At 46.1% G+C, this 19706-nt stretch overlaps 1 protein-coding gene across 1 annotated transcript in view; it reads left to right on the top strand.

Annotated features, from left to right (window-relative positions):
- Window positions 1-19706, top strand: part of PAPPA (pappalysin 1) — a 184015-nt gene that overhangs the window by 149983 nt on the left and 14326 nt on the right. Inside the window, exons 16-20 of the mRNA XM_013953802.2 lie at window positions 1765-1975; window positions 2573-2744; window positions 6693-6840; window positions 9546-9655; window positions 17206-17277. Of these exons, the coding sequence (XP_013809256.2) occupies window positions 1765-1975; window positions 2573-2744; window positions 6693-6840; window positions 9546-9655; window positions 17206-17277 (713 nt within the window). The remainder of the gene's footprint in view (window positions 1-1764; window positions 1976-2572; window positions 2745-6692; window positions 6841-9545; window positions 9656-17205; window positions 17278-19706) is intronic.

The following is a 19706-nucleotide window of genomic DNA, read 5'->3' as shown; positions in this document are numbered from 1 at the left end:
CATTCCTTTAACCCAACCAGCCAACCCACAGTGAAAGGTAAAACTACTCAAAAGGGAGACTTCCATCAAAGGATTCTCTTCCTTTGTTATGAAGAGGTTCATCTTCAGTAAGGAGGTGGTTTCTCATTGAAAATGGCTGGCATTTTCTTGAGGGGAAAAATATTTTTAAAAACTGAAAATAAACAACTTGGAGGAATGCAAAATTATCCTGAGTGGTAAACAGGTGCTTTTCATGCAATGCATCAGAGGGTAAAAACAAGTCACAGGTGATAAGAACTTGAGCTAATGACTCCAGTGGGGGTAGCTTGAGGGATGATAACCAAATCCTTAGGTCAGGGCTTATGCAGTGTGCAGCATCACTTCACTTTTGTCCGGAAACTGTCTGAGCTGTGAAGTAAAGGAGCCATTTGGTGTACAGCCATCAGTGATGACTAATAGATATTGCTACTAAGCTTCTGGAGAACGGTGTTTGAATGACTCATGCCTAATTCAATCACTGACGTCATGACAGCCACTGTTGGTAATGTCACAGCTTATCACTTTGCAGTGGCAAGTATGATATCACCATGGCTGGTCTGCAGAGCTGCTGCATGAGTCAGAGCAAAGGAGCATGGTGGTGCTCTAGAAAAGAGCTCCCTTCTGCACAAAATACCTCTGCTATCATCTGCAGTTGGGAAGGGGAGAAAAAAAGCCAGGGCTGATTTAATGAAGCTTCTCTTATCTTTGTGGGTAGGGCAAGAGGGCTCCTCCACATACCTTCCTGAGCCCTCTGGAGTCTTTTGTTGCTTCTTCTTTGAATTCCAGCCTCATGTCCCAGCTCTCTTCCTTCCCTCTTAGAGAGATGGCATTACTCTGGCTTTAGCAGTTTGTCGGTATTATTTTGGATAACTCAGAAGTTGGCTTACTGTTGAAAATATGTCTTGTGGGTTGAATAGAGTTCCTGCAGCAATGGTCAGGGATTTCAATAGAGTATTAGGGATTTTTGAAAGGTTAGTGGCTCATAGCTGTTTTGTTTCTTAGGAAAGGCTTATTCCTTTTTAAAATACAGTATAAAATATCATAGACTGTAAAATATACTGAGACTAGGCTACTTTTAGCTTAACCTTCTGAAATCAAGTAGGTCATGGCAGAGGCAAATAAATCTATTGTACCTTTTGCCTTTGAGGTGTTGACCAAGCAAGCTTCCTAAGGAAAACGAGTCTCTAATGAGTATTATGAATCATATTTATCACAGTACTCCCCAAGGACTGAGTCCCCAGCTGAGAATGGCTCCTCATTGTGTTGGAGTAGCGTGTCTAATACTAACAAATGCTGCTCCAAACTGCTCAAAATCGGAATTAAAAGGACAGATTCAGGGAAGGGATATAACACAAGCAGAATAAAGAATGTAATGGCAGCAAGCACTCTGTTAATGCCATGGTTTTGGAGAGAAGGGGGTTGATGTAGGGGGCAAGCCTTCTTTCAGATTAAGAGAACAACCAAATAAGGGAGAAAAGAGGTATAAAAGAATACAAAGCCAGTGTAGTTCCCCTATACTGTAGCATTTCCTGAAATAAGCACTGTCTGCCTATTGTCTCCTGAAAACAGAGTCCTTAATGATTTAATGCCATCATCTATAAAGACCAAATGCGTAAGAATGCATGAATTCAGAGCTGAATTTGTCAAACCAACTGAGGTGGCTTTTGATATATTGCGGGTGTAACGACATTTGGGAAAAAAAGTATTCTGTTGAATGTTGTTAACTTTACTCACTGTCCTTCTCAGGAAACAACAGCAACTTGACCTGCATGGAGGATGGACTGTGGTCTTTTCCAGAAGCTCTGTGTGAGCTGATGTGTAGAGCACCCTCCATAGTTCCTAATGCAGATCTTCAGACTACTCGTTGCCGAGAAGATAAGCACAAAGTGGGATCATTTTGCAAATACAAATGCAAACCAGGTTACCATGTCCCTGGATCCTCCAGAAAAGCAAGAAAGTACGTGAAATAGTAATGCCAAGCAGTCAATATGTTTCAGGAAGCCATGGGTTAAAAAGATTTGGGGAAGAAAGATGGGTTGTTTGTAACAAGCTTTATGTATTGTAGGGATTTTCACAGGACAATTCTCTTCTGCAGATAGTTGTGCAATTTCAAGGGGATTTAGGCACCTAACTTTCTTAGGTTCCTTCGGAAATCCTAGCCAGCGCTCAAAAAACAGACGTTACCTTAGAAATACTCTTTGATATGCAGTCTGGGGAGTCCCCTTTGAAACTCTGCGGAAAAGGGTTAGTGCTATCATATATTTTTGACTCTGCACAAACCCACTTCAAACCAACCACAGCCCACAAGCCTGGGAAGCAGCGTTTTTGGGATATGTGTCCAAGGCTGAAAGAGGAGTTGAGGCTAGGCAGCTGAATGTTGGCTTTGCAAATAATCATTATTTTCACTCAGAGACCCCATGACGCAGATTCGCAACTTGTTTCCCAAGTGTTAAAAGCCATCCCCTGCAACCTGCTAGCAGAGCTCAGAGGCTTTAGAAGGTCTTAGCTGACTCAGCCGCTCACTAAATGGTCTTGTTTGTTTCTGCATGGAAAGGCGAGCCTTTAAGATCCAGTGCACGCAAGACGGCACGTGGCTGCCAGGCGCTTGCGTGCCCGTTACCTGTGACCCTCCACCTTCCAAGTTTCATGGGCTCTACCAGTGCTCCAATGGCTTCCAGTTCAACAGTGAGTGCAGGATCAAGTGCGAAGATGATGACAATCAGTCGGTGAGTCACTCAAATCCAAATAACCTAAGCCATAAAAGCATGTCTTCACCATATGACCTCAAGGGACCTTCATCTTGGAGAGACCAAATGCCATAACTTCCTTGAGCCCTTGTCAGACCAGAAGTTAGTACCTTGTAGGATGTGGCCTTAATATCCATCTTCAGAGGATCACACCACACCTTTGAGCTTTGGAGAATGACCCCACCTGATTGCTGTTTTTCTGTTCTTCAGTCTCTTAATGGTTGCTTGAACTGGGCTTGAGCCTGGCAGGTGAGAGCATCAAGGAAGAAGTTCAAATTTAGGGGCAGTCTTCCTCAGGTGTTGGAAGCGGATAGGCTGTGGAGTGGAAATGCTTCTGTCTAGGCTGAGCACTGCCGATCAAAACCATATTCCCCTGGTTTTGGCAGGGGTCCAGGCCACCTTAGGAACAGCTTGTTTAGCACTCATGGCACTGTACCATGCTGGTCTAGCACATCTCAGTGTGTGTGAAAAAAGCAGTGAGATGGAGAAGGGAAGTACACAATTCAGGTACACATTAACTACTGTGAAGAGTCTAGAAATACTGTTTTTTATCACAGTAGTAATGGTATTAATTACTACCCATTGAGAACTAGCAGTGAGTGACTTGCTGTTTACTAGACAAGTAAGTGGCTGAAAGATCTGCCTTAAGTGGCTCTATAACCTATCTAGACAATTACCAAATATGGTTTCTGGTATTATATTAATACAGGAGGAAATAAGAAGTAATGAATGAAAGCAAGTAAGATAGCAGTTGCATGCGCTTGTCATGTTCTGTACATGACTTTTGTTTGTTCTGTTTTACCTTTCTCTACTCTCCAGTTCTTTTTCCCATCGTCACTATATCTGTCTGTGTCATATGGTAATTTAATTTTATAGGGATTATGACTGTTCAGCCAAACTGTCTCTAAACTTTCATGTTTTTCTGGCTGTGAAGGTGTCATTAAACATCGGGGTCAGATTCTTATCCGGCATAAATCATCGTGTTGCCTTTGACTTCCTAGGAGCTGCGACTGTTACCAGAAGAAAGTCTAGCCTTTAATGTCTAGTTTGAAATGCTTGGTTTTCTTCACTAGAGGCAATTATAGTTTGTGAGAGAGTAACTTCCCCCAGAAGTGCTGCTGCTTAATACATTTGGGAAGTGAAAGTGGGGGATATAGAAGCTGCTGTTACTATACACAGTGCAGAGAGCAGAGAATGCTCTGTCAAAGGACTTTTAATATAATTCCAGTTTCTGAGGACATATTAAAAATGGGCCAGGTCTGCTCTAGGTCTAGTAATCTGAAAGACACCTCTGATACTTGCACCAAATATTAAAAGCCACAGCTACAGAAGAAACAGCAATCAGGTTAAATGTGACTAGAAAACTGCGTTTGCTACCCACATTCCCTGCAGAGCTGACCTGCCTGTTTCATGGGAATGAGAGAGACAGAACCTCAGAATATGTGAGTTTTTGTATCAGAGCACCTGAAAAAGGTCTGGTTTTGTAAGGCTTATGTGAGGTTTCAGACCTTGTGAAATGAAAAGTCACTAGCATTGCACATAGGTGCAGTTTGCATGGGAGGCTCTGGAATATTTGATCTGTGGCTTGTGCACCTATGACTTGCTCTGACTGATCAGCATGGTGGAAGATGTGTACCATTTCTGCCAGTACAGGATAATGAGGGCCACCAGTGTAATGACAACTGGTATTACCGGTTTATGTGTTTGTTTTTAAATGAGCTAGACATGAAGAGGTACAAGCAATAGACTCAGGGTCAGAGCAATAATGAAGTGAGCTGTGGAAATTGGGAGATGTAGCTATGTCTCTGTTCATTGTAAGGAAGATTGTAGTGACTGTTCAGCTGGGAAAGCATCTTGAGCAAAGGAGCAGATAACATCTTGAGAAAGGGATTTGCAGAGAAAGGTATTTCCAGATATCCCAGAAAATAGATTACAGAAAAAGAGGGAGGACTCCTGGCCCAAGCCAGACCCACTTGAGAGGTGTTAATTATTTAAGGATTAAACCCCACTAAGTCTCTCTCAGCTATATAAGGTGATAATGCACGCTGCATCCAAGCAAGAAACCCAGCAGGGATTTTCACAAGAGATTTTGCAGGTCAGGGAGTGATGGACAGGATGTTACTATAGCAATGGATATCCTGGGTTCTCTAAGTACATTGCAGTAGCTATACAATAGTCCCTCAAGCACAGCCATCTCCAGGAACATAAATCAGGTTTCATGGCTCACCTTTAAAAATCATGGTTGAACTCTGGCATGCAAATTGCGGTGGAAATGCACCACACTTGCTAAAACAGCAAATTGTGCTCAATTATCAGTTAGCGATTTCTTCCTGAATTTGTCACCATGCTGAAAGATCATTACTCAACTGTACATATGGTATCTCAGAGCACATCAGAGATATGGAATTAATCACCAGGAATCTAATGGTCATTTAAGCAGGTACCCCCACCACCACCCAGAGCAGAGCTCTTCCATTTCTGAATGTTGTTCACAAATCATATGAACAGTCAGAACTAAATTAATCCATCTCTGCAAAACTGACCCTTAGGTGAAAGTCACCAAACTGGATCACACCCTGAGTCCATCTGGTCCATTATCCTTTCATATGATTTTCTTATTACTTCTGGCAACGGCCAGATGTCTAGAGAAGGGAAAACAGGTCCCATCCAGTAGCCTGTCAATAAGACCACTTTGCAGCTCCACTAAACATTGCATTCATCAACAAAGCTGAGCAGGGAAGCCTAAGGATATCAAATAAAAGCACACAAGACTGACACCGAAGGCTGTGCAATCTTCCACTCTGGTGCCAGAGACCCATGCAGACCCCTGTGCAGCAAGGGCTGTGGGTTTTGGGGAATAGCTCCAAAAACAAGTTCAGCATGCCTGCTGTGATCTGTGTCTGGGATCCCAGGGTAGAAAGCATGCTAAAGGATCCCCAAAGATCTCCAGCATGATCTCCAAGACCTCCAAGGGAGGATGGCAGGCAACATGCCTGGCGTGTTAAACAGGCAAGGAAAAGCAAAGATCCTGCATGGTTCTGCCACCCAGCATGGCCCAAACTAGCGTCTGTTGGAGGTTTGAAGCCCAGCCACAGGAGATATCCTCCTGTTGAATGTCTCGCATTATCCAGTGGTCATTAGACTCACAGATCCTTCAGAACAGCTTGTGCAGAAATCCCCAATGCCATGTGGATAGATCTGACAAAAGACTGCCTTGTGCACTCCTTTGTTGTTTCTAAAGGGCATGATATTTCCCCTTGGACTTTGGTATTCATTCTTCAGTATCGTTCAGAGGATCTTTTCTATAACAGAAATGTCATATTCTGCTCCTTCACCATTCCCACACCAGAGGGTTTTTTTGCTCCTTTACACCTGCCTCAGTGCATGTCTGTCTCAGACTCTTTACTTGCTGTCACTCAAGGCAGCCAAGCTCTAAAGAGCACGTTCTGCCCTGCTAAGCATCCCTGCTCAGTGTCCTGCTTTCGTTTCTCCTTCAGATGGGCATTGGGGATTCTTTCTTTTTCAAGACAGGGATGATGCAACTAGTTAGAAAATGGGAGGAGGAAAAAGATTATCTGCATTCAACACAAACCTCTCGACAACAAGAAGGAGGGCAAATGGGGTGAATGCACCTTTATTGCGGCTAGAGCGAGTCCATTTTAAGGTAGAGAACTTGCAAAAGCCCTGTAAAAACATTACATTGCACAGAAGAGGCATGTGTGTGCGTGTGCAGTCTGCTATTTTTATTCTTTGGAAGAAAACTCCTTCTTGCCCCCCAGGGCTGACAGTCCCAACCAGTGGCTTTCCCAGCTCCAGCAGAACTTTGCTCCCAGCTCGTCTCTGCCTGCTGTTCGTTTCTCAAACTGAATTTGCTTTTCTTGCTGTTGTTTTTGTGACCGTCCTCATTATCTCCTTTCGCATTCCCAGGGCCGTGGTAGCAATGTGATTCACTGCCGGAAGGATGGCACCTGGAGTGGCTCCTTTCACCTCTGCAGGGAAATGCAAGGCCAGTGTGCTCTGCCCACTCAGCTGAACAGCCACCTCAAGCTGCAGTGCTCCAGTGGCTACGGAATAGGTTTGTGAGCATCAGCCCTGGCCGCCTGCCACGGGGGGATGCGGCTTGGCGGCGGGGGGAGAAGAAGTGGGAGAGAGGAGCGGGATAGGAACAAGAGGGAGGAAGGAAGGAGTCCAGAGTCCTTGAAGTCACCTTCTCTTGTGGACCAATTTGCCTGAGTGAGGGAACTGCTTTTAGGAAACATGAAGCTTTTAGAGGCCAGGCATCATGTAACACACGCTGCCTGCCTGCTCCTTGCAGCATTTCCAATTTCAGCGTGTCCCTTCTTGGCCAGCTGGTTTTAATGGGCGGCCAGCAAGCCAAACTACATGGGAGATACATCCAGTCCTCAAAATAAAGGGAGAGCTTGTACCCGAATTTGCTCTTACACGTCTGTAATCTGTCCTTCCCTCTTCGACCATACACACACACACGCATACACACACACGCACACACACACAGATGCTGAAAGACAGGGAGCTGGCAGGGAAGTCCAGTAGCAGGATAATTCAGATCTGTCCAGAAAGAATATGAGACCAGCTGAGCATCCCTTCAGTACAGCAGTTCTCGTGTAAAGATATGTTCCCCCGCGCGTCGCCTTCCGGGGTGCTCTAGCGCTCAGCGAAGGGTGCTCCGCTTTGGGCTGCTTCCTGCGCTCGGCTTCACTTTGTGTCGCCCCAGGGGAGAAGGGAATATACTGCAGACTTTATTTGCAGCCCCCGTTCTTGAGGTGTCCCCACCGTAACGGTTGCAACGCGAGCTGCGCCGGCCCCTTCCCGCGCCCCCTCTGCCAGCCCGCGCCGGGCCCCCTCCTCCCCTCGCGCTGTCCCTTTGAACTTGGAGGAAGCGTTCCTCATTGCGCAGCTCCCTCATTACGGCGCAGCCGGGTGAGGGACCGCGAGCCCGCTGGCGTTCCCTCCCCGGGGAGGAGAACGCGACCTGGATGAGATCACCGCTCTGTAATGATGCCAATTACAGATCATATATCAAAACAATTCCGACCCGCTCCTCTCCGTAAGTGTAAATAGCATTGCGGAGGGCGCGAGAGCGAGCGGCGAGCAGGCTGCGGCGACTCTTAATGTGGCGAGGCGTTTTACCCTTGAGACGAGGTTACCTACCAGGGGCGGGCAGGTTTTTCCCAGGGGAGAAATGCCAAATGCTGGGTTTGAGGGGAACATCTCCCTGCGCTGGATGCAGGGAGGATTTGCGGCTCCGCTTGGCAGCGGGCGACCACCTTCCTCTCCTCCTCTCATCCCCGAGCCTTGCCGGGGACGGCTGCCAGCCATGCTGGGGTGGCTATTCCCAGCAGCAAGGTCTGGTGGGCCCAATTCTGAGCAGGGATGGTGCAGCTTTCGTGGAGACGAGGGACTTGCCCCGGTGGCCGCCTGCCCGTCCTGAGCCATGGACCCTTGGCTGGAGCACGGCTCTCGCTGGAGCTGCAGGAGTAGCTCCGGAAGGGCACACCAGCGGTTGGCTCTTATCCTCAGCAGATGGAGACATACCACACACTTTGTTAGGCTCTCCCAGCACCACCTTTCAGGATCAGGTTGTTTGGGTTTTCTTCTCTTTTTTTGTGTGCTTTTGGAAGCCTGATAGATGTCCTTCCAAGAAGATTCTTTCTGTCCACTCGTGCGCAGTAGGGCTGGCATTAACGGGCGCTTATCCAGCGAGTCCATGGAGCCGCTACTGCTCGCACCAGGAAAGCAAAACAAACCCCGAGCTCTCCCCGAGCCTCGCTGGCTAAACAAACTGGGGCTGCTTTGTTCCTGCTGACTCCTCCACGTGGGAGTGTGTGAGAAGGCAGAGGCAGGTGGGGGAAATAATAGCATCCAGTCGTGGTCACTATGAATCCCACACACCTTCGGTAATTCCTCAGACACCTAATCTGCCCTTCCAGGCTGAGGTGTATGTTGAGCCAAAGGTTCAGCTCTCCAAACCAGTGCAGAGATTAATTCCTCCCCTAGCGCTGATTGGAGTGCAGAAATCCTAATGACATGTTTGCAGCAGCTGTGCCATTCAAGAGTGATTTTCCAGGGGGGAAATGGTAATGGTCCAACACACTAGGGCTTACGGTTGTGTCACCACAGGGCTCTGGGATATTGCTGCAGAGTATCGCAGCATGTTTTAATAAAGAAAGGACAGGATTCCCACAGGGCATGACAGTTAATCAGAGAAAAAGCAGGTTTATGTGTGAACAAAGCCATCATTACCTCTCTGCATACTTCTTATCAAATATGGGGCTTAGGTGATAGCTCGCCTGCAATATCATTAGGCTTGGTCACCGTCCAAAACATTATTACTGAAGGTCTGTAAATCTGACAGATCAAACAGTAGATTTTTGTCATGTCATAGGTGAGGTGAGTTTGGCAGCCTCTCCTTAATCAGTCCCGATGCTTGAAAGAGCAATTGAAATGGAAGAACCTTCGTACTTTATTGGTGAACTGAAAGAACAAAACCTGACCCCTTCCTTGGAGTTAATAGCCAGAGAAAGACCTAGGTATACAGTTCATAGGAAAAGGCCTTGGAATATCTGCCACCCCCACGGTCTCCTGCTGAGATGTTACGGGATGCACTCAGCATTTCATGTGTGGCTACAAGATATGTGATAGTTACTGTTGACTGCTAATTGCAATTTAGGAAAAAAGAGCCCTAATCCTATCCTTCAGCGGGAAGGCTACTGAAAGGGTAAGAAGCTGCTAGCTTTATCCTCTCCGTGTTTTGTGCAGGCGCTGAGTGTACCACCTCATGCCTGGATCACAGTCATGAGCCCATCCTTCTGCGTGTGAACGAGACTGTGCAAGACATCCAGCACTGGATGAACCCTCAAAGAGTGAAGGTCGGTGCCTGCTGAATTTACTAACTATATCACCTTGTTACAAGTTTACATGCAGTGAGCAAAAAAGTAGCTTTACCCTCAGTTTGTCCGGTGAGAAATATATGAAGAAAACTCTTCCACCCTTTGGAAAAGAATTCCTGAACTTTATTTTTTTCTTTACATGTTGTTCTAGCAACGTGGTGCCTTCCTCTCCTTATGGGTTTCTCTCTGCGATTTCCCAGGGAAAATTAGTTCAAGATAAAGGTCCCAAGTCAGCATGCTCAGATCCACCCAGCACCTGCGCTGGGTCTGATCTCCTGGAAGCAGGATTCTTTACACAGGAAAACATGATGGAAAATGAGAAAAAGGGCACAGGACAGGTTTTACTCTCTTCCTCCTCTTCAGTATTTCACACACTTTGGGTGGCAGGGCTGCATTTTTCTGCACTGCTTTTGGATGACAAAAGAAGCTGATACAGAGGGTATTTCATTTCCCGAACCAGCAGAGCTCACGGAGTGTTCCCCTCTCCCCTTCTCCCGCATGCGATAGATGCCTACTCAGCACAGCCCATTCCAGAGGTCACCACTTCTTCCTCCCGTGCGCTACAAATGCACAGGCAGCATTAACCACTCGCAGCACCCCCGTTCAGCCCTGTGCGCCCTCCGGCACGCACTGCTATCAGTCTGCCTCTGTGGGGACATGCGCTGCCATGTGTGGTGCCTTGTACGTACCCACTCACCCATACACACACATGCCACTTGCAGCAAATAGCCGTTTGGCTACACACCGGCTCTTGGATGCCAGCGGGAGATGCACTCCACTTCTTCGTGAAAACCCTCATGCCGGCTACATAAATATGCCCTCCTGCCTAGCCATGCAGGTAAACAGGCGCTTGTGCATACACAGTATTTATGCAGATGTAGACATTTTTCTGGACATGCTCAAGTGCACGTCAGAAGAAGCTGGCACATCACGTGCAAACAGAGTGCAGGTTGCTGGTGGTGCTTGAATGAACACTGTCGTCTTTGACATACTTGGCCCCAGCTTTACAGGAGCCCATGTTTTACACTCTTTGAGCTAGATTTAATAAAAAAATGGGCAGCCAACACAGCCCCAGCATATACTGAACGGCTTTGACAATCTATTTGCTTCTCCACATGCCTAAATGTGTACCCATGGCTTGGGATTTTTTTAAATCAGGCCTTGGCTGTGGCCAGCCAGCTGCTCTGAAAATTTCAGCCACTTTATATTTCTCTACTTCACACAGAGCCATACAGAGCAATAGAATAAATCCTGGAAAGGGGTGGGAAACATAAGTCCAGAGAATATGACAAGCTCACAGTGTCCTTCCTAGCTTCCCATTCACTCCAGATGCTGAGATTATATTACTGCCTAAGCCTAGGCTTTGCCAAGTTTCTGGCATGAAACATAAAGAAAACCCCTATCTCTATGTTAGGGGCAATTTCTCACTGGCCCTTTCCTGAGCGCTAGACTTTAAAGTGGTTTTGTAATTCATGGTGAAATAAAGTGACAGCTTCCCTCCCGTTCTCTGCTGTGCTCCTTCATTTATTGATGCTGGTACGCAGAGGGAGCTGTAACGAGTTTTATACCTGCAGGTCTCTGGAGGGCTCATTAGGCAGCAGGGAAAACATATAGTAGTAAAGGGGGAGATGAGGGGAGTGAGGGATGGAGGAGAATTCATGGTTTCCAAGCGTACAGTGGTAAATATGTCCTTTTTTTGCCCTTATGGTGAGGATCTTGCAAGAGCTTTAGACTGTGAACAGATATGAATCTGATCCCACAAATACTCTGTAACTAAAGTGTGAGATTTGGACCTTCAAACTTGTATTAGGAGATGGAGGGAAGCCTTTAGGGGCACAAAGAGAAAGCAGCTCCATTCTGGATGTCAGTAAACATGCTTCCTTCAGAAACAGAGGGCTGCGTCCTCAGGAGCAAGTACCGACTGGGTTGAGTAGGGTTTTCTTCTTGTCCAACTGCAGTAGTGTATGCACAGGACGTAAAGGCAAAGACTTGCAAGGTAGGGTATGAGACCAGGAGGATGATGCTAAAACAAGACTGGAGGACATTTTTTTTGGTCACTGTTAAACAACATCCATCATATCCAACTCTCCAGATAAGAGAAAGTCACCCACTGGGAGTCAGTGCCTTGCACAGAGCTCTGAAATGGGGGAAATGTCACCCCCAGTGGGGTCAGGGAGACCCTGCAGAGACAGGGATTGGGATGCCTTCGTGGAAGGTGCCCATGCCAAGCTGCTCTAGCGTTGATAGTACGCTGCATCTCTATCCATGTTCAGTGACAACTTGCTGTTGTGGGTAAAGTCACCAGCCATTTGCATTTACACAGGAGTCTTTGTGGATGTCAAAGTACTTCAATGACACGAAAGAAACATTTTTCTGTACTTAATTTTAGGCACAAGTGATGTACAAATTCAGTGCAGTATGAGAAACAGATAAAGGCGGGACCTATCTGTGGAGCTAACATTCAAGACAGGCACAGATAAAGCACAGGGAGGGGCGGCAAGAGAAAAAAATATTTGTTTGTGGCTGTTAAAGCAACAGCTGTTATGGAAGCAAAGTGGGAAGAGGGAATCATCTCTCCTCTGGGAGTTGTTTAGAGCAGAGCTGTGCAAATCACTTGATTTTTCGGTTCGCTGGAAGTTCTGTCAAATTAAAAAAAAAAAATGTTTTCTCTTAACCAAAGTGACTTTTTTGTTGTTGTGATTTTTGGTGAACCAAAAAACTGGAAAAAACCCATGTTGGTCTGAACATAACTTAGCATTTCATTTCCAAAGATTTTTTTAAAACTTTTTTAAATAAAAATGAAACAAACCTGGAAATTAAATGTCCTCCCAAAGTAAAAACAAAACAGCAGATATTTAATTTAGAAAAATGTCAAAACACTGATGTGCTTTTCAGAATTGTTTTAGGCTGAGTTTCTCTGTTGGGTCTAAAACAGTTTGCCAAAATCAGTGCAAATGTGCAATGTGGTTAATCTGTTCCAAATCAGCGTTTTCAGCAGGAAAAGGTTTCACCTGAAGTCTTCCACGTGTCTGTTGTTCTGTGGCGGGCCATGTTCGGAGTGCTCATTGCTGCCCCGATACGGCCCGTGGCTCCTATGTAACATCCAAGTGCAAGGGGCAGTGAGCTGTTGAAGACACCTACAGTTAGAGCTGCCAAGACTCTGACTGTACTGGCAGTGGAGACTAAGTGAAATGCCTCAGAAAGGCGGTTTGACTGCTCTTTGCCATTGACTGTAGAGAAACAGGGCAGGCACCTAATTTCCTCTTGGGTGCCATGATGCCTTGTCTGAATTTGGGTCCTTGCCTTTGTGCAGAGTGGGAACAGGGCAAGTACTATGGAGCACGTGCATGCAGGTCATGGCCTTGAAAGGGTTGGAGTGCCCCGGCTCTGCCTGCCAGCTGGGACGAAGCGTGGCCATGGCCCTGCTGCACTCCTTGGATGCCACCCCACTGCTGGCGATGTGTTTTCCCATATGGCTTGCACCCAGGCATCGCAACCCCTACGATTTTGCATGTCCAGAACAAGTCATGGGAATTCATCTTAAATACTCCCATGTGAACCACCAGAATCTGTCCCTAATTACTCCAGCTTTGCAGCTTTGCTCTTTCCTTCCCCTCTACCTTTGTTAGGAGTATTGAGCTTGTCTTGCAGCAGGGAAACCGTGTCATGGGGTAGTGAAATGACTTATTGCAATGTGGCAATGCAGCGACAAAGAACCCAGGAGTTCCCACCCCGTCTGTAACTACAGGAAGAAACTGCCACAAAGAACTGTGTCTCTCCTCCCTTGTCAGCAGTTGCTGATCCATCCCCTCACCACTGCGATATTAAGCCCATGGTTAATTGTCATGTTCATTTAGTGCCTGAGGAGAGAGTTAGTCGAGACCAGTAGATGCCAGTCCCTGCGCTTTAGCCCTGGGGGACACTTGACCCATCTAGGTGGAGGAGAGCTCTCCATAGGACTCTCCCGGGGAAACCTAATCCCCTTTGCAGCCCACAAATGGTTGACATCATTGTGTTAGTGCCACAATGGGGAGGGAAGCGCTGTGACCGGAGGCACTGGGTCTTCCCTCACAAGGAGAAAATGACAGCTTGATTTGCTTTCTTGGCTCTTTGTTACCTAGTGTGGGACCATATCCCAGCTTCCTCTCCCTTCACAACAGATGGAGTCACAGCCACCAAACCGCAGATGTAGCTGAATGGCATTTATGGGATGGGGACATGACCAAAGTCAATATACAAGGCCAAGTAGCAAGGCCCAACCGGGAGGGCAGCTGTGCTGCAGAAGCCGACGCGCGAGGAGTGGCCAAGAGCCAGCAGGGAGACATATGTCGCCGCAGGGGCTGGGAGCGTGCGTCGGCGCCTGGGAAGGGTCGGAGCCCGCTCGCTCTCATGTAGTCGGTGGCCAGATGGGATTCCCTCCTTGCTCCGCCTCGCAAGCGGTAGATGGGTTCCTTCCAGCCCATCCACCTTTTACGATGCCTTTTGTTGGCCTTGTAAATACAGTTTCCTCTCCATTCGCACTGATGCTGTCGAATCCTTGTCAGATTAACAAGGCTCCTGCAGCAGTTCCTTCTATACCCTTGCTTGGTATTTATACGTTTATTTTTTCAGTTGCCTTGTGCAGCACCCTAAGGTGCCTTTGCACCTGTTAGAACTGCAAAATGCTCAGCAAACTGAATCCTCCCCAATTTCTGTACAACCCCATCCCTCCCTCCACACTCACCCCCTCTCCCATCCCGGTGATCTGCACATGTTACAGCAGGTGCTTCAGGGTGCAAACAGGCCTTGTGGTGTGAATTCAGGATTTGGAGAACCAGCAAGGAAAGCCAAGGTCATAACCAAGGGCTCTTCCCAGAGCATACGCTGCTTCCAGCTCTGTGAATAGGAGCAGCACTGAATTTAGCTGGAGTAGCCCTAATGGTCTCTGCTGCCAAAGGAATCATCCTAGGAGAGAGCAGAGTAACGAGGGCTAAAACACTGGCAGGCTCCTGCTCCAGCACTTTGAACAGTATCTAGAAATGACTCCCTGCCAGGGCAGATCGCTGAGCTGAGGGTACTATGGAAGTGCTCAACCTGCAGCTACACTTGGAGATTACTATCATGGCCTGGCTTACGGCTAGGGTGTAAGAAAGACTGGGAAAATCCTAAAGCTGAGTTATGCACACATTCCTGTGCCAAACTGGGTATTGTCCGTTTGAGGCATATATGCTTTCTCTGCCCTGTGTGCCATTACTGCCACCCAAATCCTTTTGGTACCTCTGACTCCACTGGAGAGGAGAAGAGGTGAGGGGTGTTCATGGTGGCACGCTCTCACTGGTTATTCACTTGGATCTGAAGCCTTTTCTGGTAGCAAGGTGAATGTGCCACTGACTCTGTGATTAATTTAGCACAAGGCAAGTTGGCATGCCTAGGCTATGGAGAGCGGTCCAGGGCTGCACTCCCTTTCTCAGGAGACTGTCCAGCAGAAGGCTATTTAACCACTGGGATTTAAGATGACCTTGAGTGAGAGCACAGATCTGTGCTTTCCTAGGAGGGGGCAGTCATAGGAGAGACTTCACCTTCTGTTGGTTCCTTTAAGGGGAAGGACAAAACTCGATAGCTGCTGCGTTTTTAGCACTGGTAGGTTCAGCAAAATAGTCAGTACATCTACTGTTAGGGATTGATCTTAACTTGGAAACCTCCTTTTTTAAGAGCCTATTCAATGCTGCCCTTAGTTCTTGGCCTGTCTTTGCCAGCAGCCTCATAGGCAGGTAGGCAACAACGTGGAAAGGTTTGGTGCATGCCAGGAGGCTGTATCAACAAGGGTAGTTGTCTGACCAGTCTGGGTGCTTAGTTTTTTCTATTCTGTCATTGCCTTTTCAGGGCTATCTGGCTCCTTTTGTTAGGTCCAAACTCTCACGTGTATTCACATATATGAAGCTGTTTTATAAATATTGATGCTCTTTACCAGGGGAACATGAGAGACTCTTCAGCAATGCACTTTCTCTCCTTATTGTCTGGCTGGGCTTGGGCATGGGAGGGAAAAGCCTGAGTTTTTTTCCTCCTTTGGTTTAAGTCTTGGGTTCAAATGCTCTTGAATGGGTTCCTTTACTCTCGCCTTTGCTGGTCTGTTGACTGGCTTTGTTTATTTTGAAACTTAGAAAAGTTTCCTTTCTTTTCCCTCTGAAGTGCAATAAACAGAAGAGGGAAAAAAATAACTTGCCATTTGTGGCAGGCAACAGCCTGGAAATCTCCAGCTGTCTGTCAAGAGCGCACTGGGGGAATGTTTGACACCGCGGGGCCCCTGCACCTTGCAGCTTCCCTCTCGGGGGATAAACAACATCCTCCTCCCCCTCGTCCTCCGGCCTCTTCTCCTCTCACACAGACGGGCCCTGTTGCAAGGCAGGTGGGGCAAGCCGGGCTTGACTAATAGTGGAAAATCCGAGAGCATCGGAAAGATAAACAGCCCAAGTCAGATAGTATAAAAGTCCTTTTTCTAGCACACGCCAGGTAAGCCTCAAATGACAGAAACTGTAAAAACATGTTGAGGTTCCCCTGCAGATGGATTAAATTAGCCCTCAAATAAACAGGGGCAGGGATGGCTTGTGCGTCAGGTCTTCCCAAATATTAATCCCTTCCTCCCCCAGGCCTCCATTCAACCCCTACCCCAGTCCTTTGGCAAGTGCCCACAGGTTCGTCTTGTCCAACTGGCCATTGTGTTCTGTCTGTGGAAGATAACCCAAAATGAAAGTTGTGTTGGATGTCACGGCAAATGGATGGGAGTCCCTTTACCTAGACATCGATGGAATTGAAGCACCTTCTCCACTGGCCGGCCAAACTTTTTGTCCACTCTTAAAATCTAAGTTTCCATGTCTATGGTCAAACAGTGACTGCGCTGAATATGTCATCACTGAGCAGGCTGGTATCTCACTTTTGCTCATAATTGGGCACTCCAAATTTTTTCCCATAGAATATCTGTAAGCATATTTGCTACAGAAGTTATTATAAAATTCAAATAATGTATCAGAAAATGCTGTCCTTTTGGGGGATTGCTTTGAAGGAGTGTAGGGAAGGTTCTTCTATTTAAAATCTGCAGGTTGGCACAAAAATGTATCTGAAGGTTCATCTTTAGCTTCTTCTGTCTTCAAGAAGCGTGGGTATGATGGGTCATGAAACAGAGCAGTGCTTTGCAGCACCAAAAAAAATCCCTAAATGAATTCCTGAAATGTTTCCCCCATGCTCAAGGGCTAGACAGTGGACCTCTGCCTTTGCTTTTCCCTGCCACGTTCCCCCACCATGAGTGAAATATTGGACATGACATTTTAGGAGAACCTTAAATATTATTTTAATCTCAAATGTTCTGTTATTGCAAGTGTCAAGTCCAACACTTCTTGTAAATACCTGGAGGACAGCCAGGTCCTGAGAACACAAGAGGTGTTAGGAACTGAACTTCATTGGTTAAGTACAGGAGAGCCATAGAAGCCAGCACGCTGGCTTTCTGTACACTGATTTCTTTGTCTTAACCTAGTTTTCTTTCTCTTCCCCTCTAGAGCGTTGTCTGCACGGCGGGACTCAAGTGGTACCCACACCCTTCTCTGATTCATTGTGTCAAAGGCTGTGAGGTGAGCATTACCATTCACGGAGATGGTCCATGCTTGCTCTCCTAGATATTATGATAACAATCACTGCAGTCACAGTAGTTAAAAATGCTGTTTTTTCAAGTGGGGGCAAACAGGGTTTTGCCCTAACTAGCCTATCATTTAAACTATGATTTCCTGCATCAATTCTGACACCCAACAGTGAAATTGGGTGATTTTCCTAGGCTGAGGACTCTTACGGGAGTTGAATGACTAAGTTGTTCAGCAAAATTGGTATACTTTCTTCAGCATTTCTCAGGATTTGGGAATTCCTGGGAAGTTGCAAAAGCCATCAGTTGTTTGCGTTGATTTTGATATCTTATTAGAGGAACAATTCTTTCCAAGGACAGCTAGGCTTTTGTGGGCAGATAAATTTTGGGAAAGTCAGAAGCAGAATGATACCACTGGGTGGAGAGTGCAGCCGGACAGTGAGCAAATCACCTATCCCTCCACCATGCACCACCGTCTAGCCTAGAAAAAAACATCAGAAACATGTAGTTGCTTTTCAGTAGTGATAACATTTCTACAGTCTTAAGTGTTATTTACAGTAAGTAATTATTTTTAAGGATGATATTTCTGCTGGCAACAATCTCCAAAAAGTTTGAGAACTCTTAAAATGTTTTCAGTGCCTAAGCAGGCCTGGAGCACATCTTTCTGGGTCGTGGCGCTCATTCAATTTCCATCATGCCAACACTTGACTATCTCATCCCCATCAACAAGTTAATCCTCGTCTCACCTCTAAGGCTGGGGAGCTTCATGCCCATTTTAGAAATGGGGAAACTCAGAAGAGTAGATGGATGCTTTGATTACATGGACAGGCTGTGGAAAAGCTGTGTTTTGAACCCAGATCTCATGACTTTCTGCAGCACCTATTACACTCTCAGCACTCAGTAACCCAATTTTACAAGCACATTGAAGTTATTTGCCCAGAGTGGCAGAACATGGCACAGAACTCCTAAATCTGACACAAAATACTAGACCACATTGCTGTGTGGTGCGAATTGTCTTAAAGTGAAAGACAGGTTTCCTTCGCATACAAATGTTGGGCCCAAGAGGGTAATAACTCTCCAACAATGTAATAGTTTCTGTCTAGTTGTTCCCTAAATGAAAAGCATTCTGCTGTCAGTGCTTTGAATGTCATAAGCCATCTCACACATTACATTCATGCAGGCTGGCTAGGCGCCCCTATTCTCCAAAGAGAGCTAAAATAACATCCAGGGACCATTAAGAAATGCCATTCAGGTGCTGATGCACCATTGGGTATCCATTCTCCTGCTGTTTAAGGACAGTTGTTACTAAGGCAAACTTTGCAATGATGTAATAATTTACCAGAAGCCATTATTACTGACATGCTTTTTCTCAGCATTTTCTTTCCTTCCATCATTGTTAATTGCCAGATCCCTCTGCATCAATAGAAACTTTCTTCTTTTCATCATTCATTCAGCAGTGTCACTGCATCGCAATCTATCATCTTGGAAGGCTTTGCCAGACAATTGATAATGGCCTCTAGCATCATTTTTAGATCATGATGCTTCCAGTATTCAAGAATGGGCCAGAGCTTGTTCTCTGGCATTAAGATTTCAGAAGATTTCAGTCTTCACCAAGCCTTTTTCACAGCTATGGAAACAGGGAATAATAAACCAGTAGGTCAATAATACTATGCCATTAAGCTGATACAGTTCCTAATGTATTAATATCCTTAGCATTAGGAAGGGTTCCCTAAATAGAAGACTCTAAGCAGGGCATTATTTTACTCTTGGCATTTACAGTGGCAACCCAGGCTGCTGCAATGTGATTTTTTGTCGCTCCCTAGTGGCAGGAATAGAGGTTTATGAGTCAGATACATACTTCCAGGCAGTTATCTTAGGTATTTCATTAGCAAACTAGTCCCCCCTGGACTACCTATCTAGTCAGTGGAGAAAGCAAGGCTCCTCCAAACCCTTAAGACCACTAAGTTATGCATGAAGACCTCTACTAATCTCACCCTCAACAGCCAGGCCTCCAAGATATTCCAGATGAGGATTTTGGTACCAAATTAGAATATCTGTCATCTGCCTTGTTCTTTCCTCCAAAGAATTGACTTACCTGATTTGTGTCAGTGGAAGTGAAAGGCATGTTCTTCCACAAGTTCCTGTTAGTAGTCTTCCAGTGTTCATAGGTGTGTGGTAGAGATATAGGGATGGAAAATTAAATGAAAACCCTTCTTGACAAGCAGGCACAGCCAGTCAATACAAGGGAAACATGAAGAAGCCTATCCAAATGTCTTGGGAGGTTAAGCAAGGTTTACATTTTTGAAGATGACCAGGTTGGCATAAAAATATTTATTTATCCTTCTGTTTATAAATCATTTAATTGTTAATTACATTGGAAGGGTCTTTGCAAGTCAGAGCCTTTGCCTATTTAAATCAGTTTAT

The sequence above is a fragment of the Apteryx mantelli genome, chromosome 21, assembly GCF_036417845.1.
Source record: "Apteryx mantelli isolate bAptMan1 chromosome 21, bAptMan1.hap1, whole genome shotgun sequence".
In the NCBI taxonomy this organism is placed as follows: domain Eukaryota; kingdom Metazoa; phylum Chordata; class Aves; order Apterygiformes; family Apterygidae; genus Apteryx; species Apteryx mantelli.
The sequence above is the reverse complement of the archived record's forward strand: the minus strand, read 5'-3'. Positions and strand labels throughout refer to the sequence as shown.